The sequence below is a fragment of the Tetrao urogallus genome, assembly GCF_951394365.1.
Source record: "Tetrao urogallus genome assembly, chromosome: 2".
In the NCBI taxonomy this organism is placed as follows: Eukaryota; Metazoa; Chordata; class Aves; order Galliformes; family Phasianidae; genus Tetrao; species Tetrao urogallus.
The window spans coordinates 88993648-89020704 of record NC_136814.1 but is presented as its reverse complement, the minus strand read 5'-3'; the positions used below and the strand labels follow the sequence as shown (position 1 = coordinate 89020704).

General features: G+C 33.5%; 1 protein-coding gene across 1 annotated transcript in view; it reads right to left on the bottom strand.

The window, feature by feature from the left end:
• CSMD1 (CUB and Sushi multiple domains 1) overlaps window positions 1-27057 on the bottom strand; it is a gene marked incomplete at both ends in the record, with an annotated part of 996476 nt that overhangs the window by 235 nt on the left and 969184 nt on the right. The window contains 12 exons of the mRNA XM_079550635.1: window positions 3401-3533; window positions 8054-8141; window positions 9182-9294; window positions 10379-10540; window positions 13342-13386; window positions 15011-15190; window positions 16233-16344; window positions 20594-20667; window positions 22584-22757; window positions 23244-23417; window positions 24632-24811; window positions 26242-26418. Of these exons, the coding sequence (XP_079406761.1) occupies window positions 3401-3533; window positions 8054-8141; window positions 9182-9294; window positions 10379-10540; window positions 13342-13386; window positions 15011-15190; window positions 16233-16344; window positions 20594-20667; window positions 22584-22757; window positions 23244-23417; window positions 24632-24811; window positions 26242-26418 (1612 nt within the window). The remainder of the gene's footprint in view (window positions 1-3400; window positions 3534-8053; window positions 8142-9181; window positions 9295-10378; window positions 10541-13341; window positions 13387-15010; window positions 15191-16232; window positions 16345-20593; window positions 20668-22583; window positions 22758-23243; window positions 23418-24631; window positions 24812-26241; window positions 26419-27057) is intronic.

Here is a 27057-nt window from a genome sequence, read left to right as displayed (position 1 = left end):
TTACTGTTATATCTTTAATGTTTTCATATTATCAATACAAGCTGCATAGCTCTGTCTAACACAGATAGAGATCTATATAAGTTGTTTTCAGGACTTAAAAAGTAAGATAAATCTGTCAGGAAGTTGTTCTTAGAATATGAAGAATACAAATCCTTAATAGGCAAACCAATCTAACAAAAGTACAGAAACAACATAGGCATAATACAGGTATGCATTTTCCCTGTAAAATCTGTCAAAAGAATGACAACTTCATAGCCTATTAGTGCCAAAATTGGCAGACAGAAAGAAAGCAATGTGCAGCAAGAGAACAAAGTACTTTGGGAACTGATAACATTTAGAATATTTTTTTTTTGTCAGTAGCAACAATTATGATGGTTTCTGATGACATTTCCATTTTTATATTGCTATACTCTGACAATAAAAAAATCTTTTCATAAGTGGAAACACTTATTCCAGTTTTACTAAATTAACACCTTACCAATTTCAAAATACACATGATGGCACGTAAAATGGATTTTACTGGCAAAACTGCAATAGCATCTTTACTTGATAAATTTAATTTTCTCACAATCAAGTTAATTGTAATTGTGTTTCACAGACATTTGGGATTTTACCCATGCTGATTTTTACCATCTATCTAGAAAGACAACTGGACCATCTGTATAAATGTACTGATATAAATCACTACAAATTGTCAATTTAAAAGACTTGAATAGAGTAGATGGTGAGATGTATGGTAAAAAAATAAGTGCAAGCAGCTCCTAATTCATTCTTTCAATTGTATCTTAGGTTTTAGATTTGATAAACACTCACAGTCTTTACTGATTTAGGTGTTTTTCAGCAGTGGAAACAGCTTAGTAATTTGCTGTTATCAGCAGTTTATTATCATTCCAGAATAGGAAGTTATTGCACCAGTGAAATGCTGCAACAGGTCTCCTTGATACTACTAAATGTAAATCAGTGCAAAGTCATTGAGCATAACTTCAGTGAGGCAATAATAGACAGTAAATGTCCAGAAAACTTCACGCTGGTAGTAGTAGTACCCTTCAGACAAGGGTCACTAATTTTGGTTATTGCAGCTGTCTGCCACAGTATATGTGCTTACCTCCACACATACATCCAGCAATAAACAGTATTAGACACCTCAGCACAGACTGTATATGTCCAAATATCTGTAAACTGATTGGCCAAATTCTAGTTAATATTTACAGTAATTTTGACGCTTGTACATCAAAGGACTCAAATAATTATCTTTCAGGAACCGCTCTTCTATTCTGGATATTACCAGTATGCAGAACACATCAGAACTTCAGGGATGTTCATATTTTTATGCAAAGTTCTGTTAGAATATATTAAACCAATAATTAAATGAAAAATGAAGTAGAATTATTCACTTTCCAATATAGAGAGTAAAATGATACAATAAATTTAATAAAATACAGTACTTTGCTACTTCAAGACTAAATTTCTTAGTGTCCAGAAGTAGATAAAGAAAAATACAAAAGAGGTTCAGTATAGAATTTTGTAATTTCAATAACTGAAATGGGGCAAGAAAATCAGTGAAGAACAGCAAAAAATAGATGCTTAGTGCTTATTTAATGTTAAACAATTTAGCAAAGAATCTCAAGATAAAACTTATCAAGAGGGTTCTGAAAATCAAACTCTTCTACAGTTCTGTTTTGGGTAGCAGATAGGGAAAATTCTCACTGGAAATATGTTGGCAATGGAAATTGATAACTTACAAATAGTTCTTGTAATTTAACTTTTTTTTTTTTTTTTTTTTTCCCAATATTTTAATTTTAGTAGTAACAAAATCTGTTTAGAAATCTTAACATAGGACCTTTCCTAAGTGCAAGAATTCCTATTATTTTCATTTTATTTAGAGAGACTGAGATGCTGTCTTCTCTTCTGAGGCACTCCCTGTCTGATAGTTAAAAGGTATTGAAACTATGTAAGAAAGCACTAACACCTCTGATTATAATTAGTTGTTATTAATCTGACATAGGCACAACAGAAATATATGTAACATCTTTCTGTAAGAATGCTTTCAAATTCATTGATACAGATAGATTCTAGGGGCATAATTGCTAATGCATTATTTTGAAAATTTCATTTAAAAAATCACAGATTCTATTCTTTCCTTTGCAACATTATTTCTTTCAGAGAGGATAAAGGTGACCTCGAATTGCTTCACATACGTAACAAACTTGTTAATTTCTTGAAGATACTTTCTAATAACCTCTCTAAGATTGTGGTGTAATAGAATCTATTCTTCTAAAGACAAATATATGTATATATCTTAAATATATATGTCTATTTCTAGCAAATAGAAGAGGAAACATCTGCTACTTCCATCCAATGTAAAACACTTCATAGAACAACTGCAAAATAAACCTATACGTCACAGTACAGTTTTATCAAATTTCACTCTTCCCTCTATGTTCCATTTCTTCACCCTATTTGAATGAATGCCTGTTCTTCTGTGTTTCTGTATAAGCTTCCCTCTTTCCAGAGAAAGAGATAGTTGAGAATGCAGGAATCAAAAAGACATCTTTCAATAACTTTGTTCTGAGGCACAATTCTTAGTTTTTCTTGATCGGTTGCTTTGTTTTGCTTTGTTTTTTTTCACCAAATGCTATATCATTTATGGATATGTATCATTTTTACTGGATTTAACAAGTTCATGTCTCTTTGCAAAAATTTTTTTGAAGTGGACTTCACTTTGTCCCTATGATTTCTTAATATCACACAATACTCATATCATAATAAATGGAGGTTTATGAATGTGTTGTTTAAATCAGTATTTCTGTGAAACAGCATTTTCCAGACTGCAAATAATGCGAGGCAGTCAGAGAATATTGTAACTCAATGCAAAAAAATCCACAAAAATTGTCCCAGAAAGCCCTAGTCAACATATATATCAGCTATATACATCTGCTTTTAAACCAAATTCAAGACAAAATGACTAGATTTATTCTATTACCTACTAATATATAGAAGTTTTATACAAGCTAAAGTCATGCCAATATTAGTAGTATCTACTAACTTATTCAGCATGAACTGTAAATAGTCTCATTACTTATTGGAAAAAAAAACTAGCATATATTTAATCTAATAGAAGATTAAAATTAAAGTATAAAACATGATCTGAGAATTCAAGCTGTCATTCAAACGAAACAAGATTTATGGGTTTTTGCTTCACAATACAGTGACTCATTTTTCTAATACACCTTTAAGAACTTCTCTGCATTGAACCCCTTTGGTGGAATGTTTAGTGATGTTTGCCTTTCTAGAACAGATATTCTTTAAAGCTTTAGTGTTGCATTCTCTAGTTACTTATGGTTATCAAAATTAAGACAAACAGTATATTCAGATCCAAAATAAATAACATTTACATTACCTGTGTTTGTAGAGGTAAAATGCAAACCCTGATAATATTAGAGCAAAGAAAGGTACCAGGATGGCAGCTGCAACAGAACTGCTGTTTGTACCATAATAATGATTTGAAAGGTCTGTGTCCACAGTTAAAGGACCTGAAAAGAAGCAAAAAAAGAGGCAGAAATAAAATTCTTAGTTTTTCTATCCCAGAAATTCTTTTTATTCAAAAAGAAAGAAAATGCTGACTTGATCATTCTATTATAAAATATTAAGTATATGACATGCAGTATCATGCATATATTTTGTTAATACCACTAAACAACGTATAATTAAAAATTATGGAAATGATTTGAAAACAGTATTCAGCAGATTATACTTGTTCCAGTTTAGTTTCATAGTCATAAACTACATCTCTCAGAAACTGAATAAAATTAAGCCTACATATTCTGATTAACACTGCAAAAAAAAAAAAAAAAAATTATTCTATGGCTGTATCCTTAATATTAGCTTAGAAACAACTTGCTGTGAGTGACTACATAAAATATGGAAAAGCATAGGAGAACTGAGATAACTGCAACAAGTCACATTGGTACTCCTAGGATCAGTAGTGCTTCAGAACCACTATACGTATCCTGGCTGTATCACAGTTTCATTCAAGAGGTGAGATATGAGGTTTAGAGCATCCAGCAGAAGCTTTTGCACTGGTATAAAATTCACATGCAGAAAATATAAAGGCATTTACCTGTATCAGGACATCTCTTACCATGGACAGGAACTCCTGCACTTGAGTCTTAATGACTCTATGCAGCATTATATGCTTGGAGAAGAGTGTCTGGAAAGTTGTATGGCAGAAAAGAACCTGGGGGTGCTGGTTGATAGCCAGCTGAACATAAACTAGCAATGTGCCCAGGTGACCAAGAGAAGAGAAATGAGAAATATCATGGCCAGCTGGACCAAGCAAGGGATTGTCCCTCTATATTCACCACTGGTGAGACTGCACCTCAAGTACTGTGCTCATTTTTAGGTTCATCACTACAAGAAGGATAATGAGTTACTCAAGCATGTACAGAGAAGAGCAACAAAGCTGGTGAAGGGACAGAAAACAAAACATATGAAGGAATAGCTGAGGGAACTGAGGCTGCTTAGTCCGGAGAAGAGGCCAAGTGGAGACCTCTACAACTACGTGAAAGGAGGTTTCAGCAAGAAGGGTATTGGTCACTTTTCTCAGATGACAAGTGATAGGACACCAAAAAAAAAAACAAACTCAAGTTGTTCCAGGAAAGGTTTAGATTACATATAAGAAAGAATGTATTATGGGGATGATGAACAAGCATTAGAACAGGCTCCCCACGGCAGTGGTGAAGTCCCCATCACTGGAGATACTTAAAAGATGTGCAGATGTGATACTAAGGCACATGGTTTAGTGTTGAGAATCTGTAGTTCAGGTTGATGATTGGACTTGATGATGCCGAAAGTCTTTTCCCACCTAGATGATATTATGATTCTGTAACATTTCAGATTGCAATGCAAATAGCCCAGATTTTAGAATACAAATCTAGAACTCTAGAAATAAGGCATAGGCATTCAGTAATTAAAGAAACAGAAACTAGCAGTGGACTTGCAGACCTTACAGAACAAGATATTAAAAAATAAGAGACCGAAAAAAAAGTTCACAGTAGTGGCAAAACAGGTTAAATCATTTAAAGTTCTAATTTTTTTTGGTAGATGGATAACAGAGATCTGTTTTCTCATTAAGCTATTCTCTAAGGCTAGAAACAAACAGAACTGATTCTGAAAGAGAATAAACAGTAATAGAAACCACAGTTTTTTTCAGTTTTCACGATATTCCAAGAACGAGCATACCCACTGAGCCTGGTCTTTCTCTAGAATTGTGTGATAAGGAATTCTTCAAAGAGTTTGGTCTTTCACACTTAACCAAGTACTTCTCAGCAAATGCTGCTCTTTGAAGTATGCTTGCAGGTGACAAATTTTATATTACATTTTATATGCACCAGTGCATACAGAGTTTATGCACAGTTCTGGTTTAGTGTAAAGGCAGCAAGTAATTCAAAATATGTTAAGTCTTCAGTTTGAGGACATATGAGATCATTACCTCAGCAGAATACTCATGAACATAACACTTAAAAAAAGCACTATTATTGAATTTGACAGTACATGAACATACATTATCACCAATGTTGATCTGAAATTTACTGTGTCCTCTTAACTATAAGTTCTTCAATGGAGAATAAGCAATGTATAGACATTCAGTGTCTAGTAAATCATCACACAAAGAAATCTAATTATATCAATATTTAAAAGATAGTATCTGCATTTTTAAAAACCTCACTTCTGAGATGTCAAAGCTGAAGTAAAGAAGTCATTAGCCTAGGAGTGCATGTGTAAAAATAACACTTCAGCTCCTTACTAGCCTTTGGAAACACAGACTGAGCTCTTGTACTGCAGTTCTCAAGGCTGATATTTTTCTGCTATCATTGAATACAACAATCAGAAAATACTGTAACTGCTGAATTGTCATTCTACTACTTCTTCCTTTTTTCCCTTATTACTGATTTCACTGCTCAAGCAAATGGATCCAATCCAAACTTTTTTTAGGTAACTACATCATTGAAGAAGAAGAGATGGGACTTAGCTGTACATGATTTTTCCCTGCAGGGAACTGCACATCCAATCTGCTAAGCAGATAATCTTCTTAGAGAAGTCTGTTGTCTTCCTGGGGCTGGGATGACACCACAAAACTACGTAGCCTGCTACAGCCGACAGACAACATATCCTTACTGCTTTTCCATATAGGGAGGAGATGAAGCAGCTAACATGTGAATCCAGGGCTATCAAAAGGGACTTCAGGGACTTGGGACGATGGCTGAAGAATTTGCATACAAACGCCAAATGTGAAGTCCTCAGTACAAGAGAGATATAGACCTGTTGGAACATGCCTAGAGGAGAGCCAAGAAAAATGATCCAAGTGATGGAACACCTCTCCTACAAGGATTGGATGAGAGAACTGGGGCTGTTCAGCCTGGAGAAGAGAAGAAGGCTGTGAGGTGCCTTGATAGTGATCTTTCAATATGTAAAGGAGAGCTACAGGAAAGAAGGGGACTGTTTATTTTAGCAGGATCTATGATGTTAGAACAAGCAGAAATAGTTCAAGCTTAAAGAGGGGAGATTTAGATTACACATAAGGAAAAAGTATTTTACAGCAAGGGTGATGAGGCATTGGAACAGGCTTCCTAGTGATGTGGTGGATGCTCTGTCACTAGTGACTTCCAAAGCAAGGCTGCATCAGGCTTTGGGCTACCTGATCCAGCTGTGGATGTCCCTGTTCAGTGCAGAGATTAGATGATCATTAAAGGTCCCTTCCAGCTTTAAAGATTCTATAATTCTTACTGGAGAAACGGGGATCCTTTTTCTGGCCTGGCTCAAGAAAAAGTGAACACAAGAAGGTAACCCAGCAAACCATAGCCCTGCTGTTTAGAAATACCAAAGGCTTTTCAACAATATATATGCTTGAATGAACCTTTGTGCTCTACTTTCACAGTGTGGTTGTTTAAATCAGAAAAAAAAAAAAAAAAAAAAAAAAAAAAAATCAGTTTAGATATGATGACACGGATTGTACAAAAGTACAGTCAGATAGACAGTCTGTGCCTCAGAAGAGTTTACTCTGAAGACTGAAATAGTATTCAGCTTCAATTGCAGTTCTTAGGCTGAGAATTTGAAGAGCAAGATCTTCCCTCCTTTGATTAAACCATATGTGGTCAAGATGAGCATATTCCTAGGGTAAGTGATTTTACACCAGTTAATAGAGTGAAGAAATATCAGGGACTTTTGGTAGAACTCTGAAGGCCAGTGGGTACTGCACCGCTGATGTTAATGAAACTGCGACAATTTTAAAATGCCGATTCATGCCAGTGTAGATGTGTTGGCTAAGCCGCCTGTTCCTGCTAGCCCAAGACAGTATTTATGCAGCAAAGTACTATGTATATCCTGTTCAAGCATCAAGAAATGCAGATGGCTGGTATTTCCCAAAAATATTTTATGAGTAATTATTTATTAGTAAATATTATACTAGTTTTCATGAAAAACAAAACAAAACAATAATAGTAACTAGTTTTTCACCAGCTCCTGGAGTACTTGTATCCATGGACGCAATATTTATCCCAGTCACTAATTTCATATTTTTGACAGTGAAGTAGAAATCTATCTAAATAAATAGATATTCTGAAATACGCTGTCTCCTAATGAAACCGTCAAAATCAATGATTCTGTCTTTTCAATTTCCTTTGTGATTCTTCTTGCCTTTTATGTATTTGAACAGAAAAAAGCTTTGCATTGTGTGACACTTCTGTTATGTTCAAAAAACCCTTCACTGACAAGGGAACAGTTGCAATTGGGCTCTCTTTAGGAATATCTTGTAATCATGAATCACTTAGCTACATCTGCTACAGAAGATTAAGTGATAACATATTAGGCAGAATTAAATTAGTATTTGAACTGTAAATTCCAAATATGCATACTTTATTATATATCTTACAATAGCAGTGGCATGAAATAAACATGCTTACTTCAGCTAGAAAGCTGACAGAATCATTTGTTCAATTCACTCTTGCAAGACTTGAAAATATTATATACAATGAAACTCTATGAATGCTTTTACCTTGTCTTTGGAGCATAAATTTTCCAAAGTCTTTTGCATGTATGTCACCTTGATAAGTAAAAACACCTCTTTCAAGCCCCGATGACACCTAAAATACATAGAAGTAGGGAAAAGAAAAGAAAATAATTTTGGAAAGAAATAGGGATATTTATCCACTTTTTTTTGACTTAGATATACAGATTTGTTACATGTGTTTTCCCCTTAAAACATTAATGAATTTGTTTATAGAACATGTATAATTTTAAGTTTGCATCACTATTAATGTTTATAAAAAAATATGAAATGACTTTAAAATACCTGATGTAAATATTAGGTTTTAAAATTCTGTAATTTATATTTACGTTTGATTAAGTATACAGTTAAGTTAAATGAATTTTTTGTCCATTTTTAAAATATTTTATATAGACACCATCATAAGGCACAAAGAAGTGCAAAGATGAAAATAACTCTTTTTCTTCAAGATTAAGTGCTTAAAATGATTTAAAAATTAAATCTTGGAGTCAACATTTGTTAAATGGCTAGCCAAAAAAAAAAAAAAAAAAAAAAAAAAAAAACCTGATGGGTGCAAATTTGAACCTAGATTAAATAGTCTGTTAAACTACTGTATCTTTACCCTTCCTTTATACTGAAACAGTAACGAGTAAATAGCTTACCTGAAACTGAATATGTCAGAACTATATTGTATCTCAATATAGGAAAACAGTTGCAATAGCAAATACAATGTGGCTCATCTCACTTCCTCTGAAGCATTTTCTGTTACACATCCGTACTTAAACTCAGAATTCTTATGAACTTGGACTTTTACAACAGTGAACTTTTCCAAAAAGTATAATTTTTCCACAGGGAAAAATTCCCACCCATGTGCAACACAACAAAGCAAAATCATAGCAAGATGTAATGATTCACTCCACTCTCAATTTAATAAACTAAAAATTATAATGGGCTTGTGGACGATAGAAGATTATATACGCAATTTGTGGAAAATAAAATCACTATGATTTCTACATTGATATCTAGAGTGATGTATGTAATCTTTATCATATAAAAAGATAGAGTACTATAGAAAAATAAAAAAAATACTTAATATTATGCTCAGCAAGGTTTGTCTATTGCAGTTTAGTTACTTACATAACCATCTAGCGCCCAGTTGTCATTTTCAAACTTGTTTAGGAAAATGTCGTTAGATCCTTTGATCTGAAAAATTTTCAGTAGCAAATGGGCTTCTTCCTTCTTGTAAACACCTATTAATGTAAAGGGAATATCATATGCCTTTTAAGCAATTTTTGAATCGGTTTGTTCAAATTTACTTTCAATGCCAATTACATTGCTTCAAAAGGACAACATTTTGTAGAAATCATTCTGTGTTAACAAAATTTTATAACTTAGATAAAATAAGAAGAGTTTACAATGCTGTAAAAACAGCATCTTAGTTTAATGATCTTTCCCCATATCATATTTGATAACAGGATGCAAAGATGTTTTTGTACTGCTTGATTTTATAGATAAATGGTCAAGAATATCTATCTTTTCATGCACAAATTCAATAATTCTGAATACAAATATAATTATTTCCTCTCTAAAGTAACTGTCAATTAGAACTGGACAAATTTGTGTTTACTCACATCATAATATATTGGTATGATAAATATCAGTGATACAAAGGAGGAAATGTACTATATAAATTCTCTCTGAACTTCTGACCTTGGAAGGTACTGATAGCTGACAGCGATCATTACAAATATAACTGTGATCAGAGGCTAGATCAGAACACAAATCAGATTTGCTGAAAATAATATAGGATTGATTAAAAGGTATGCATAATTTATAAAACTATTTAATTTATCCGCACCTACTGTACATCATACTAGTTTGAAGACGAAGTTGTTTAAATCCAGACGTTAATCACTGTATAATGGAGCCTTGCAGTATTACAAATATTAAAACGAATTCTTAAAATTCTTAAAATTCACATTGCCTATCACTTCAATATTACCCATGAATTCAAAGATCAGTACTATTCAGAAGTCCAAGATTAAAACAACAACAACAACAACAAACATCTCATTACTTATTTGAAATGTAACGGGAAAAATTGTTGAGTAAACACATAAAAATTGACTGAAATCTCTGCTAAAGTGACTGCTATATTTATCACCTCTCCTTTTGCAAAATAAGCAGTAAAAAGTTTGTATAGAAAACGTAAATATTTTCCTTCATTTCTGTACAGGAGAAAATAAAACAAAACTGGACAGGCAAAAATAAATAAATAAATAAATAAATAAAGACTGCTTTTTTTCTTTTTGTAATATTGAATTCTGAACCTACCTGATAGTTTGAGTTGTAGGCTGGATGCTTCAGTGAATGTGGCATTCACTTTGCTGCTTGTAGTGTTGAACCAATCAACAGTAAGAGTAGCAGGCTGTCTTTTTCCTAGATATTCATAAAATCCTTTCCACAGTGAATTTACAAAAAACACATCTGAAGGAACTAAGTGGGCCAGGAAAAACAAACAAAGAAACAAACAAAAAAAAAAAAAAAGAAAAAAAAAGAAAAAAAAAAAGAGAGAGAGAGAGAGAGAGAGAGAGAGAAAGAAACAAACAGAACAGTAAATTACAACAAAGCAACAAACTTTCTAGCCATAACTCTGCTCTTTAGTTCCTAAGGAGGTATTACAGTAACAAGTTCACAATCTTAAAGACAGTGACTTTAATGACCTTCCCACACAATTGACTGTACTATATTATACTTTCCCACTGCAATATACGTCTTTCAATAACATCAAATTTCATAGCTTGAGCACATGTCCCCAAGACTATGAAAAATAATAAACTCTTCCCCTCAAACCCCTACCTTCAGTATATCATGAAAAAAAATAGGAGGTTATTCTCAAGGAAGGAGATACGCTTAGGCCATCCTGCTTGTTTCATGAATAACACAACGCTGTGTGTAATACCTCAACTTTTTTCATTGAATTCCAGATACAGTTTACCACAAGTTTGTGTCATTTTTTTTTAGACTCCATATATTTTCTCCACACATTAATGATGAATTTTTTTCATGGATCTCATTCCTGAAAAATCATGTATTTCCTGCAAAGGTCTGTCAGAGTTATTTTCCTAAATATTTGTCATTGTTTAGATACAACAGTGACTTACAGTGAATCTGAAACTCAACATTTTAAAAGTATGTTTGTCTTTTATTTGCCAATTAAAAATAAATTCATCAATTAAAAACGTGTCTGAATTTAATTCTGTGGAGGTGAATGTCAACTATGACATGAAACTGTTAACAGCTTTGATAGTTAATATGTAAGACTTCGTTAAAAAGGAGCTGACACCACACTTTATTGTCACATTTAACATCTTCTATTCTATCTCTGACCCCTTTTAGTGCCAATAACAGCTGTTAATCTGTGCCCTGGGGAGACAGCTGTAGAATCAGAGTGGCTTTGACCCCATTCTGCTCAGATTTTGCAATGTCCATTCCTCCCCCACACACCACACAAGAACAGAATGATAAAAATGAAATGGCTTTTATTATACAAACACCGAATCAGCTATGGATTCCTCTCTGGATGTGAAAAATGGGAAAATCCATGCCTACTAATTAAAACAGCTTCCTAACAAGTTTCGCAAAGGCTGCTCAAAACAATGAGAACCATGGCAAACACATACAGTATTTTAGATCTTAAAACTTCTTACGGGTATTGAGAGAACTAGTTATTTAGAACTTGTATTTAATTACAATTTACTGTTAAAATATTGCTGTTTCATATAAAAACATTAACTCTGGAAAAATAGCAATTTGATAAACAATAAACAACAATTTCTATTCAAATACTGAAAGGTAGCAATCAGAAAATTAATCTATTGTGTTATCAAAAATTTAGTTGAGAAATATTAGCTTAAAACCATTAAGACTATAGATAGCAGCAAAAGGAATTCTACCAAAAGACAGACTGCATACTAAAGAAAATGTTCCAAAATACAGTGTTCTGTACTCAATAAAATCTATAATTAAAAAAATATATAGCTTAAAACTTTTACTTGTTAGTTATTGCTATTTATTACTCAATTTCAAATCATTGCTTACCACTGTTGGCATGTTCAGTAGCAACATAGTAAAATAGCCAATATTTTTTCAAAAATACCTTTCAAATATCACTTATATATTAAAACAGGTCATAAACAACATGACGTGGTGAGATACTGATGCTCTGCAAAGAGAATGCACTTGATTTGGTCTGTATTTTAATATGGCATTGAACTTCAAAACCTGTGTGGTAGCAGATTGATGGATAGCTTAGCTGTTGAGTGAGATGAATTCTCCAGTAAATGAAGATTATTTTTTTATTATAATATACACACTATGGCTTGAATTACTGCAAATCTATAGAAGTGATGTGTTTGGAAAGAACTAACTTTAGGTTTCACCTGACATTCTTAATATAAATATCCTTGGGGAAGGTTAATTGTTAGCAGAAGTACCTTTTTATCTCATGTTTTACAGAGTCCTTCAGTGAACTGCTGTGACTGTTAAGCATTCATCTTGTTTTCCCTGTAGTTTACTAAAACTCAGAATTTAGAGTTGCAAACTCTTTTATTTGGTGAAAAAAAAAACTCTTCAGAATTAAATGAAACAGTAAAAACAATAGGTCTCTCATTTTCAGAAAATGATTAAAAGATCTACTACATAAAGGTGCTACCCTACATATTACTATTTTGTCATTGGCCGGATGGCAAAAGTGACTGTGCAAATGTTCCTATGGTCCACACAGTTCAGAAAACCCTGGCATAGAGTACCAGAAAAATTAGAGTTTCTATGAAATAAAAGCCAAGAAAATTTCTAAAACTGATTTTTTTTTTTTCCTGGTTTCTTACAATGTATAAGACTGAACTTTGAACCCAGCCCCTAAACTTATAGTCTATGCTCATTATAAGGCTCTCAGTTATAGCAATCTCTCTGATATAAAACTCATTCAAATCTACTTCCTGTTTATATGATTTATCTTTCTGCCTTGATTTTACTTATTTATTTATTTATTTATTTTGTATATGTGGTTCACAGAATTGGTATTGTTTAAAATATAAAATAGTTGTTTGGGAAAGAATTTGATAGAGTAGGTTTAATGTGGTACTTGTTATTGAATGACCTCAACATTTATATTCCTTTTGAAATGAGATATAAAAACCTATTTTAAATATTGGAAGTTGTTTTTATCATCCATAGCAAACTAGGGTGTGAATCAATTTATTTGTTTATATCTAAAACTCTTCTTGTATACAAACCTGGAGTTTTAGTTATTGTTTCATTAACTTCTCTCACTCCTTTACCTACAAGTAAAAAGACAAATTATCATTTTCATGAACATATTTGTTACTTTTTTAATAGAATGTTAAAACAATGCCTGATCGATGCAATTATCCCTTATGCAATAAAGTTATATTTAAAACAGAAGTAACTGACGTCTTGAATACTTAACATGTTCAAACCTAACCACTTAAACAAAAGCCATCAGAAAGTAATTTAGAAAAGCAACATTTTTACTGTGGAAAGTTGTCTGGTTATGTAATTATTTTATACACTCAAGTCTATAATTTTATATCAGTCTCTGCTATAAAAGAGAGCCTTATTTAAGGGACAAGTATTATATCTAATTGTGCATAATATTATGCTATATATAACAAACTACATTAATAAGGTTTGCTACAGATTAGCAAAAGACATCTGGATTAAGAAGACACGATCAGATATCATGGGAAAGAATCACAAGAAGTATCATTTGCTATACTACTGATGTTCTCAGCAGTTATGTCCATTGATTTCAGCTAAAGCTGTGGCTTCATATTGTTAGAAATTTGAAAATCACTGTCTGGTAGTAGATTCTGTCTTACATAAATTTTGATTCTTTCTCTCTAGAAAATCTTAAATCTAACACATTAGATTGTTTAAGTGATAAAATAGAACAAAAAGTGTGGAGTGCACAAAGAGAATTATATCTAAAGACTGCATGACAATAAAAAAGAAAATCAACTGAAAGAATACAAGAACTTTTACCTTAATGTATTAATTACATATTACCCAAGAAAAATCTTCCTTTACACATCTACAGTAAGATTAATTTTTATGCACAGACTACACTTCTCTAGTTGAAGCAAAGAACTATAAAATAAACTACAATTCTAACCTCAAATCTGTTTAGAGTTGTTTGACACATTAGACCTACATGTAGTATTGCAACCATCTTTCCCATGGCATCTGATTGCCTTTCTTTTGCTCCTGTTACAAAAATTAACTTTTTAGGTTTGCTGCATTAGGTACTTATCCATGTTTATTCACATGTAGAGGCCAAATTCAGCCCTCACAATTACATACTCAGAGTTATTACAAGAAAATGATAGGAAATTTACACGGACATAAATAAAAGTGGAATCAGGTTCAAACAGAGGTTTAATTTATCTATTTATTAGTTTGTTGCTTTTTTAAAATTATGGATGTTTTTCTTAGTCAAAAAGAATTCCTGAATGAATCTAAAAGACATCTGCAATGAAATACTTTTTTCTTACTTCTGGAAAATCATATATTAAAAACTGAGGACATTGAAATACTCTTTTAATACTATGCCATAAACATTAGGAGAAATATAATCAAGAGTAGTACTTTATTTTATGTTGGTTTTTGTTGTTGTTCTTGTTTGCTGGTAAGGAGTAAAATCATGTATGTGTGTACACATACATACATACATACACATACATCCATGTTCTCCTCGATGAATTGTAGATGTTGTCCTCACTTTAACTTTTAAAATGGTTTATTTCACAAAATAAAAAACTATTGTGTCATATGCATTTTTAAACAGTAATCGGGAAAGTTCAGTCCGAGTATATAAAAGCCAAATGTTGGGGAAAATGAAATCCATCCAAGTAGGGCACAACATATCACTCAATAATGACTTACTTTTACAAATAGGTGATTTTCCTGTCCATTTCATATCTGGCTTACATGTCCGATGCTCTGATCCACCAGCAAGAAAAAATCCCGGCTGACAGGTATACACCAAAGTATACCCCAAAGTAGGAAGATCTATTGCTTTCACATCTACATGTGCAGGTGTCTCTGGCTGCCTGCATGCATGAGCTGCAAAGGGTTGGTGAGTTAGAAAATGATAGCAAACAGCATCCACAGGATTAGCTGATTTAACTGAAAACAAATGCATGCCACCATATTCTGTCATTAGGTAAACTTTGTATACCTTGCAGAAACATCAATAGCTTGTAACAGTAATAGTCTGAGTGTATGACTTGTGGGAAGATGAAAAAGATATTTTTGAACAAAATGCCAAATCATGATAGCAAGACCGGAAATAATTAAAGTGAGGGGAAGCACAAGTAACTACATGTCCTTTAATTACTGTACTGTCACAGCTTAAGGTATCACTTACATTTTAAAGAACCTTAATAGAGAGTGGTTACTGTGATAAATAAATTTATCATAAATTTCAAATGAACCAGTTTTCATGTGAAGGCTTTATGCTTCTTTGTCTGTTGTGCATGGTATTGATTTATAAATATCCAAAGTTAATTTAAAATGGGATAAGAATATAAGGTCATTCTAATTAATATCTTGTAGTCTTGATCAGTGTATTTTAATACAATACAATTATTATAATGAAAATACTTATTAGATGTAGAGTTATAACTACACTAATTGTTCACATGTGTAGCCCAGAAAAGTTGAATTCTGGTAAATTTTTAGCTTATGATTCAGTAAATCTAGCAAAAAAACCCCAAAACATTCCAAATTAATTTCAGGCCACTTTCTGTTCTCTGTTAATCCAATACACAGACACACACAAAGATAAAAGATTAATCTAAAACAACTAATGCAGTAGGTTAATGAGGAAAAACATTTTTTTTAATGAGTAAATTATTGTGCACTGTGTAATCAAGAAGAAAAGAACACCTGAAAAATCTTACTTAAAAGCAATATCCTAAATACATATTTGTTCTTAGAACAGAAAGCAAATGCAAAAGCAAAACAAAAAAAGCATACAGAATACTGTTAAATAAAACTGACTTTTTTGTAGCATACTATTTGATATGATTTCCATGTGCATTAATCTGTAACTCTTTCAAAATTGCACAGTGTACAAACTCATTAGATAAGAAACTGCACTTACGAATACATTCAGACTGTATGCCACTCCAAGTTAAGTTAGCAAGACAAGAACGCGTTGTAGACCCCTGAATATGATAACCTTTTCTACATCTGAAAAAGACTGTACTTCCAACCTAAGGATCAAAAGAGAATATTAGATGAAATGAATTAGATATCAAGACAGTGGTAAGCTAATAGAGAAATATTTCTTTTTCAGAAGTGTGTCCTCTGGTTACTGTTTTTAAGCTTTTTTTTTTTTTTTTTTTTTTTTTTAGTAATATGAGAAGTACAAACAATAATCTTATTTGAAAGCAGTAAGTGGAAGAATATTAACAAGGCTGTGCACACGGAGAAAAATGACATGCATTTCCTCTTACAAGTTTGTGACAATGTGACAAACTAAATGACAAATATCTGTTTGTTGTACATGACAAATATCTGTTTTTGTACATCACTGAACAAATTCCAACAGAACTCGACCATAAAGTCTACTTCAAAGGTTTCTCACTGTGTAACTTCATCAAAAATATTTGAAGGGTAAATAGAAAAAACTGTAAGCAGTTTCATCCATAATTAAATTCCTGATAACTCCAGGCCACAATTCCTTATACTGTATTCCTTACTATAATATACCTGTTTTACCTGAGATGTTCAACCAGTAGAGTAATGTTATGGAAAGACTTGTTACAGTGAACTGAGATATGATCTTTCCAGAAGAATGTGTAAAACAACTGAGAAAGTTCTCTGTGGATTTGCACTGACAGAAGTGTGAAATATAGATAAAAATAAATTATGAAGGAAGTCCTTCCATAATATAAGAAAGAGATTGTGTGAAAGTTCTAGTTAAACAGATTTATTGATAGTATTGACAAAAGTAGTCAGAATATAACTCTAGGCCAAGATATTTGAGGATGTGGGTCTTACTGGTAAGCCACTATTTTGGTTTTACATAGAATACCTTGGCAGTGCAGATCAGGGGAAATGAAAAAAAAAAAGTTAGTACTATTTGTAATTATACAATTTGTTAATAAAGTAACATCACATGAAAAAATGAAAGCATGTTGCAAATGAGCACTAACCAACACCTACTAATAAAACAGTTTGTAGGTATATAATAGCCGATAGCTCTACAACGTAAAAGCCATTGAAGGACTTCAATGGATATTAAGAATTGACAGTACCTTCCAAAACAGTGGCTACCTAAGTTAACTACACAATCAGTTACCTAGAACAGATTATCATGATAGATGTTCAGCAAATGCAGTGCTGGATCTTCCTGAAGTGGCCTGGGAAATCAACTGATATTTTTAAAGGTCAAATTGATACCGCTTTGAAGGCTTATCTATTTGTAACTATTTTTAAACAGATTAATCTCGTTGCCTTGACAAGGACACACCTCAAGTCTAGCAGAAACCAGAAGAGAGTGTAGCTAGTCTTGACTATCATTCTGACTCCTGTGAAATTGCCAGTTATGATACAATAAGTAATGATGAGTTGCAAATATTTTCTCACTGATCCAAAAGATGAAGGAAAACTTTAAGGTCTAGGTGCAGGGCAGTTACAGAGTTCCTTTTTTTTTTTTTTTTTTTTTTTTTTTTACTTCTGCAGGAAAAAAAAAAAAAAGTACTTTTATAGTACTTTGATGGAAAAAAAAAAAAACAACAAAAATGCACATACTGCAAAAGCCACAGGGCAGTGAAGCAAAAATGTATAAAATGAAACAGGGCATAAAATAAATGGGGCAATACAGAAGTGATAGTAGATGGAGAAAAACAAAAACAAAAACAAAAAACAGTAAAGATCAGCTGCCTGTCATCAGGCACATCATGCCATGTCATAAACTGTCATACTTACAGATGCAAAAATAATAGTAATAAAAAAAAAATCTACTTGACTAGTTTTAAGAGTTTACATCTTTTTGCACCAATGATCTCATCACAGTACTTTTAACATAGAATTGTTATTTGAGTTTATGAAAGAACATACTTGAGAAAGACAATCCAGAAGAAATTAAAATCTGCCATTACCTTCAGAAAAGAGCAAAAGTATTTAACTGAAATTAGAACGTGAATTGTCCAGTATTATTCTGATATAAATGTCACACCGCTTGTAAAGCAGGTAAAAGTGGGAGAGGAAGATAAAATAAAATAAAAAGATCATATGACGTACAATGATTACACTTATTTTTAAAGCCGTGCTTGGGATGGGCACAAGGGCAAGATGAGACAACTGCACCTATTACTACAAGAATCACATTGGGGGTGAGGGCAAGACATGGCTAGGGAAGAAGTGTCTGGGCTCCTTCAGTCAAGAGCTGAGAAGCTGAGAGCCACAGCAGTGACAGCACAATTGCAGAAGAGGAAGCATAACAATAAAAACTGGAAGGATTATTTAAGTAGCAGTGCTAATTTGATCATAACACCATGTGGCACACTGCTCTAGGTTCAGAAATAAGTATATATATTTCAGATTCAAGTCACAAATATTTATATCTCAAGAATCGATTGACATAAAGTTAATCAATGTATGTAGTTGGCTCTGAAAGTAATGCTTACCATGGAAAATATAGCAGACAGAAAGAACACAAGAACATTATTTGATAAAGCAAATTCTCGGCTACAAAACAATATTTTTCAATTAGCTATTAGCTATGCATTTTCACCAGCAATGAACAAGAGCTTGCATGCCATGCTCTTGCTCTGATAAAAATCTGCACCAGTGGAGGTGACTCTGTTTCAGAGCTGCTATGACATTGTTATTGCTAAAAAAATAGTTTCAGACCTGTGCTGGAAGAGAAAGGTTGTCTTATTTTGCCTGACTCTGGAAGTTTGACCCTTCAGATTAATCAGCATTGTTATATTTTGGCCAGAATTGGTGGTTTGTCCAGGTTCCAGGAAATCCATGAGGATCACCCTTCCCTATCCCAAAAGATAGTGTGTATCACTTTACTCAGAGTGCTGCAACTTAAAGTTTTTATTCAATGGGGAATTCACAGTTCTCCATTGCACAGACTGCCATTTTGATTCTGGCTTGTAGTGGTGACATCACATCTTAGCACCAGCAATTATGAGATCCAGCAAAAAGTCATCTTCAGCCTCATGTTGGTTCAATAGGCCCTGACAAACTTGCATACAGCATTCTTTCTGTTTCTTTGCGACCATTCATGGGACCATGTGGTGCAAATTTTTCAATATACTAATGTTCCCATCATCATTTCCAAAGCAATAATGCTGATATTCAGCTCCATAGACGGTTTCCTGGTTGCAAACTTTGATTTTAATGGATGAGAAAAATCAAGATCTTGCTTTCAACTTTGTAGTATGACAGCTGTGCATGGCCATCTGGGACATGGCTTGTCTTTCATGTCACTGTTGCCACTGCTCACCACCCAACTGTGCTAACTTCTAGTATTTGGTCTCCATAAATATTCAGCAACTATCAGTGAATCAATCTGTGCCATTTTTTTTCTGTATGGAGGAATTAAACTCCTCTCCATTGCTTCACTGCTTCAACAGGAAGCTATGTGAAGGCACATGGAAGGCAAAGAGTTTATATGGCAGAACCAGCATGGCTTCACCAAAGGCAAATCCTGCTTGACCAACCTAGAGGCCTTTTATAATAGTGTCACTTCATCAACGCACAAGGGAAGAGCCACTGATGTCATCTATCTGGACTTCAATGAGGCCTTTGACATGGTACCTCACAACATCTTTCTCTCCAAATTGGAACGATATGGATTTGCTGGTTGGACTGTTCGTTGGATGAGGAACTGGCCGCAGGATCGAGTCCAGTGAGTGGTGGTCAACAGCACCATGACTGGATGGAGATGAGTGATGAGTGATGTCACAGGGGTCGGTGCTGGGGCCAATACTCTGTATTATCTTCGTGTGCAGTGGGGTCAAGTGCACCCTCAGCAAGTTTGCTGATGACATCAAGCTGTGGGGTGCTGTAAACACACCAGAGGGATGGAATACCATTTAGAGGGACACAGACAGGCTTGAGCAGGGGTCCAGATGAATCACAGGAGATTCAACAAATCCAAATGCAAGGTATCGTACCTGAGTCAAGGCAACACCCGCTACCAGTTGTTAGGTATTTACTGGCTATTCATCAGTGTAAGACAGAATTATGATCAGAAAGTCAAGTAATTATATCATGTCATATCAAATTAGGTAATCAATTTATAAATAGTCCTCCTTGTTGAAGTCTCCTAGGGAATACACAATGTATTGCAAGGTTACAATTTCTTTCTTCAAACTATAGGTTAAAAAAAGGGTGTTGAAATTTATGAAAGTTTGCATTAGACAATTAAGCCTACGGATAAGTCAATGTATTTGTGATTATTAAATACATTTTCATTTCAGGAATAAATAAAAGAATTACCTCATAACCTCTGGAACTGTTTTGTATTCCAAAATGTGGAGTGCCAGGGTCTGCACATGTATTGTGAGCTGGATCTATTGTAAAATATGAAACATTTACAGATATTACTATTGCACAGAAAGAATAGGCTAAAACTATTTGCTAAGATTAATTCATAAATATACAGTAATAACAATAATAATTACATTTTTAATACACACATGTGTTTCAATATACAATGAAATCCAACTGTGAATCCAATGAAGAGATCGATGGTTAAGTCAGATTTCTAACAACAAAAAAAAAATCTGCTTTCTTACAGCAAGTAAAATACTTACGTCTTATAGAATTTGCTCTATGTCATCATGAAAATAAATGTTTCAAAAGAACTATTATCTCAGCTGTTGCTAGAGAGTAAAAATAAAGCCCTTTTCCCATACAAAAAAAAAGATACGCCAATAGAATTTGGCTAATTAAATGATCATAAAAATAAATGATCATTTTCTTAAGTATAAATTAACACAATGTAAAATTAATTTTGATTCACTCATGCCTGCTTCACATTCTGATGGTGTATTTTCTCTGGGAGTGCCAAAGCACCAGATCTGATGGATGGCTCTGTATTTGATCATGTGATTCCTTGATTCCTTCTTGGCAATCAAGTCTGCTTCTGTGCAGACTGCAATTTAAAGAACATAATTTGTGTCTTATTATACAGTGTCTGTATTTCATCTGTAACAATTCGTAATTTTCTGTAGAAGAAGAACTAACACATACAACATATGCTATTTCACTCTCAGCCAACTTCCCTTTTAGTGTTAATTATCATAAGAGCATTACATAAAAGCTCGACTGATTTCACTAAAATCTTCAAAAGTTAGGTGGATGAAAATAAACATGAAAATAAAAGTCAAACATATTGAGAAGTTCAAAGACTGTTTACAGGTTATCATGGGATGGAATACCTCTGCTAATAATAGAAATGTGGAACTGAATTTTCATATACCTCTATATTATGCTATATAAAGTATAAACAGAATTGACATGATACCATTTTGAAATTTGATTCACCTTGCATTTTGTTTTTGTAAACCTTCTTGCATCTATTAAAAAAACATGGATATAACAGATTGCTCAGCTTGTAAAATCCATGGGCAGAAGAAGTTTTGAGCCCATTTCAATGAACTGTGTTGAATATTTATTTCCTACTTTACAGATACAGGATGCTTTTAATAATAATGCGCTTCACCTTCTCCCTGAGTGCTCAGTTCAGCTCTTCCACAGAACCGATATCTGAGGCAGAAAAACATAATTGTGCTACAGGCCACATTGGAATGATTTTATTTAGAAATATGAGTCTTTTTCAATGATCACACCAAAATCTTTTTTTTTTTTTTTTGTTTTTTTAATCAAGTCACTGGGTCAACTGCTGATTTCAGTGGGAGCTACAGGTGTCCAGCATTTCCCACAGTTAATCGGATTATGTATCATGCTAAAAGCTTATTACTTGTACATCAGTCAATGAGAAATGGGGAGCACTTGGCAGTGTACCAGAATTTCAAATGATCAGATCCTGTACACCTCATTCTTTTGAACTGTACCAGCCATATTCATAAGATCCAAAAATCTTTCTGATTTGATTGATTCTAACAAGTGTCTTCATCTCTCCAGTGACAGAATACAGTCTTTAATCTGTCAAAATCTTCTGTGTATCTAAAAGACTCTATAAATAGATGGAACTAATTTATTGACACTCTGTATTTCCAGTAGACAAGCAACCATGTGAATTTATAAATGACTTCATATGCAATTTTGTTTAGCCTATGTTTTTAAATTAAATATATATTTATATATTTAATTTTACACAGAAATTTTCTACATTTCGAAAGCTAATTGCTGGACTCATTATAGTGTAATAGTTTCTACCTTTGGAAAACTAATTGTTAGACTCCTGAGAGTGTTTATCAATAACATTCTCAGCAGAAACAGAACAAGTAATGGTAATTAGTACCAATGCACGTCGGTTGTATTCCACTCCAAGTACCATCTGCTTGGCAAAATCTTCTTGAGGAGCCTATCAGAATAAAAGGAGGTCTACACTGAAAGCTAACTTCAGATCTGTAAGTGAAGCTTTTTCCATTCAAGCGTCCTTCTGCTGGAGTACCAGGGTCACCACAAAACACCGCTAATATACGAAAAAAGAAATGTTCAAGTCAGGAGTACTGAATATGAGAGGAAATGCTATCTTAGTTCATTTATCTATGTAGTATTAAAGCTAAAATAAATTATTGACAGCAATTTAAAATAATTGTCACTATTATATTTAATATAAGCATCAAAATTAGCCTGTAAAAACAGACCTTTTAATTGAGATACTTAAATGTTTATTAGATTTGGTTCACCAAGTAATCTCAAAGTAGACAATGCTAAATGTGGGCAGTTTTCACATCATTCAGTCTCAAGTGAGTTGGCTTGAAATTTTTGAACTAAGTAAAGGGAAAAATGTCTGTCAGGGTCTTGACAATTTTCAAGCATTGAAGGTCAGAATATGACAGCTTAAGAAGAAACTGGAAAACAAATGGCAAGCAGAACATGTGATCTAGCCAAGTGCTTTTTAAACTGTGAAGAAAAAAAGTCTGAGACCCCAACACAATGGACACTGAAAACTTACGTAAACACTGTGGGATGTCTCCCCTCCATATTCCTCGACCCTCACAGGAAAGAATAGCAGTGTTAGATAGCTGATATCCTTCTGCACAGCTGTAACTCACACTAGCACCCCAGCGATAATCAGATCCTTCCACTTTTCCATAGAGTACTGGTGGAGGGGGGCCACAGGTGATAGCTAAATCATAAAAAGAGAAGTTGGAACGTCAAGATTTTCTAAGGTTTAGGAGAGTGTAACACAATAACTTGTTATACTTTTGTAAGTATATAAATATATGCTGTTCAGGTCTAAAACAAACAAACAAACAAAAAAAAAACAGCATCGACACAGCAAACTGTAATGAATTGAAAAGCAATTTAAATACAAAAATACTACCTCTAGCCTAGGAAGTCCCCGAACTCTAGCTTGCTGGAAGCTAGAAGATTATATACCTCACCTAGTTCTGAGCCTCTTCTCTACAAATTCATTTCTGATCATTGATAGTAACAGGCTACTGAGGTAGGTATAATTATTGTTCATACACATTTAACAAAAATATTTGTTTTATTCTAAAGCTCTTTATATGGCCTTTTCTTGCTTTCTTTTCAGCAGACAATGGACACTGGCTTCATTCGTAATTATATGCCTAAGAATATTTAGAACTATTCTGGTGTATTCCAGCTTCTGAAAAAGTATACGAAATGATGAAATCTGGATTGATCAAATTTGCTCTCATGCATCAGTTCTTTCAACAAAGAGCACATCTTTAAATTCACTCCCCCTTTGATTTCTATAACAGAAGATATGGTCTGTCAACTGCAGATGACAAAATTTAAGTATAAGGCTAGACTTAGACAACACTTTAAAGTGGTACTAGATGTGGTTGCATTCTGTAAGCAGCAAACACCCTGAGCTGTTGAATTTACTCCCTGATCTTTGGCAATAGTGCTTAGAATTTTCACCACACTGCCTTATTTGCCTTTCAGCTCCATATCTATTATGACCATTTTGTTAGTGCTTGTCATTAGCCTATTTATTCTAATGATTATTTATGATAACTACAATACTGCAACACAGGATGCTTTAATGACAAGCTTGGTTGGAGGATCCCCTTGTGGAATATCAGCCATTTAATTCAAGACAAAAGAGCCAAAAAAGTAAATGGATACTTAATTCATGAGAATTTTCAGCCAAGCATAATCTTCACTGCAGACTGATTTTGTCCTACTGCAGTCATTAATATTAGTATTATAACTTATTTTATGCCATGACATTTATACAATATAAATTTTACACTAATATTTATCCACACATTTTAGTTGCATTTGCACGTTTATTATCATTTATATTTATTTTAAATATTGATATTCAGTATGAAAATTGTATTTTTTATCTATTTTTCAAATGCACACCTTTGCAAATTGGTTTACTCTGGTTCCAAGTGCTGTCTTTTATACAACGCATGGTAGACGAACTGGCAGGTTCCATCACATATCCTGGATTGCACTGATAGCTGACTGTCTTATTAAAGGTGAAATCATTTCCAAACTGAATGCCATTTGCTACTGCACCTGGATCTCCACAGCTGATCACTAGTGAGGAAAAGCAAAAAAGGTTTTTTTTTTTCAATAAACATAATGAAACAGTAAGCTATATATAGCTATTTTTTCTTTTTTCATGTGGAAAGTAAGAATACTTTGAACATACTTCACACAAAATCAAAAACTTAGGTTTTTTTTTTTTTTCCAGAAAAAAATCAAATTTTGATTGCAATAATCTGAGCCAAATTTTGAGTTCAAATATTCTTTGAATCAATAATTCTAGGATCTATAAAATCATAGAAAAGTTTTGGTTGGAAGGGACCTTAAAAATCATAGTGGAATAAACTAGCTTAAACTGGCATGTTCTACTGATATAGAAGACTGTTACGTTAGTGATAGTTTTGATAGAGGCATTTGTAACAATATATTTTATATAGATCACTTAATGTAACTCTAGCAGTTATGAAATTCCTGAGATTTTTTTTTTAATTGGTACCACAACATGATAGAACTAATTGTTATTTATCTGTCATTACATCTATCAAGGAAAGAGATAAAGGTAGGTTTTCTAACAGATTCCATGATTTTGAGTAACTTCCTCTCAGGGCTATGCATACACCAACAGACTTTGCTGCCCTTTCCCCCCTTCCCAGTGAGCTTGTGCTTAATGCCAGCTCTGATTCAGTGCAAACCTAGGATCAGACTGCACTGGAAAAAGCAGCTTTATGGCTTCTCCCTTTGTTTGGGAACTGTATTTAAGCTCAAAGTCTCACCTTTGGTCTTTCACTGAGCTTTCACAGAGTGGGTATGTCTATGCCTGGCCATGTACCTTGCTAACTCGACTTATCTGCTTGTTCTGGAATTTTCCTTGTCATTGCAGACTTGCCTGGGGATCACTGGGCTGTGGTGGTCCCACATTACTGTCACTGAACCTCTTGTGCTCTCTTTGCTCAGTACTGTAGGCCTGGCCTCATCACCTGCTGGCCTGGCTGCTCCTCTCCACTCTGGGGAAGCATCTTAGACTCACTGCTCCCTGACTCTTGGTCCTGAACAGAATGACTGTGAGTCAGATCTGACTCAGTTGTGTCATAATATAAAAAGGCACAACAATGCATCCAACCAAATAAAGTCTGATTTAGACCTACCTGTGTACATAAGCTACAAAGAAGCTAAAGAAAATTTTACAGGAATGCCTATTCTAAGCAACAATGTCCTCTTTTTAATTCATAGGGCATTCACAAGATAAACAACTACAGAAAAGTTACCTACGTACCCATCTTAAAAAGATATTTCTGGCAACTTCTGGCATGTATTAAAAACATATACCTTTAAGTGCATAAAATATTTATGTATCACAATTCAGAGAAATAGGAAAAAATGTGCCTTTTTTTTTTTTTCCCTAACAAAATAATCATTTCAGAAGGAAGGTTATTTGTCTTACTATATTAAAGCTTTAGAGGGAAAAAATATACATTTCTGACCTGTGCAGTCTGGAGCAGTGCCAGTCCACGTCCCATTAGCAGTACAATGTCGAGTAGTTAGCCCTGAAGTTTTGTAACCTTCCCAGCAGGCATAAATAACTGAGCTAGAGAATAATATTCCATCACTATATATAATCATACCATTGGCTGGAGTGCCAGGGTTTCCACAAGATACAGCTGTGAAAAAAAGGTTAAAAAATTAAATATTTCTATGATAGGTGACAAGCCAGGAAAAAAAAAAAGAAAAAAAAAAAAAAAAAGAAAAAAAAAAAAAAGAAAAAAATCAGTAATCAGTTATTTTTAATCAGCTTACCTTTTAAAAATGCTATAGCAAATATCATTAAGCAAATGCTTAATGAGTGTAATTTTGAGTAGGAGGTTACAACCACTTCCCAGAAGAATAGTGTAGAGACCATAGCTCCTCCTTCCTTAAACAACTGGATGAATTTCACTCATAATGCAAATAAAACAAATTGAAGACAATTTGCAGATTCTGCTCAAGGTGCAACACAGACATGCACTAGGAAAACTTGGATGCTGTCATTAACACTGAATGTATTTATGGAATCTATGCAAAGACATTCTGATGCTTAACATCAGACAAAACAACAGTTTGATAGTAATTGCCTTTAAAATAATCACACACTATACATATAATATTTATTTTACTTATTGCTTTTACTCATATTGGCTTAATTCAATTTATTGCATTCTGAGAGAAATGATCAAGACTATCTGTGTTAGTAATAGAATGACAGAGTTGCAGAATGGTTTATGCTGGAATGGATCCCTGGTCCAATCTCTCTGCTCAAAAAA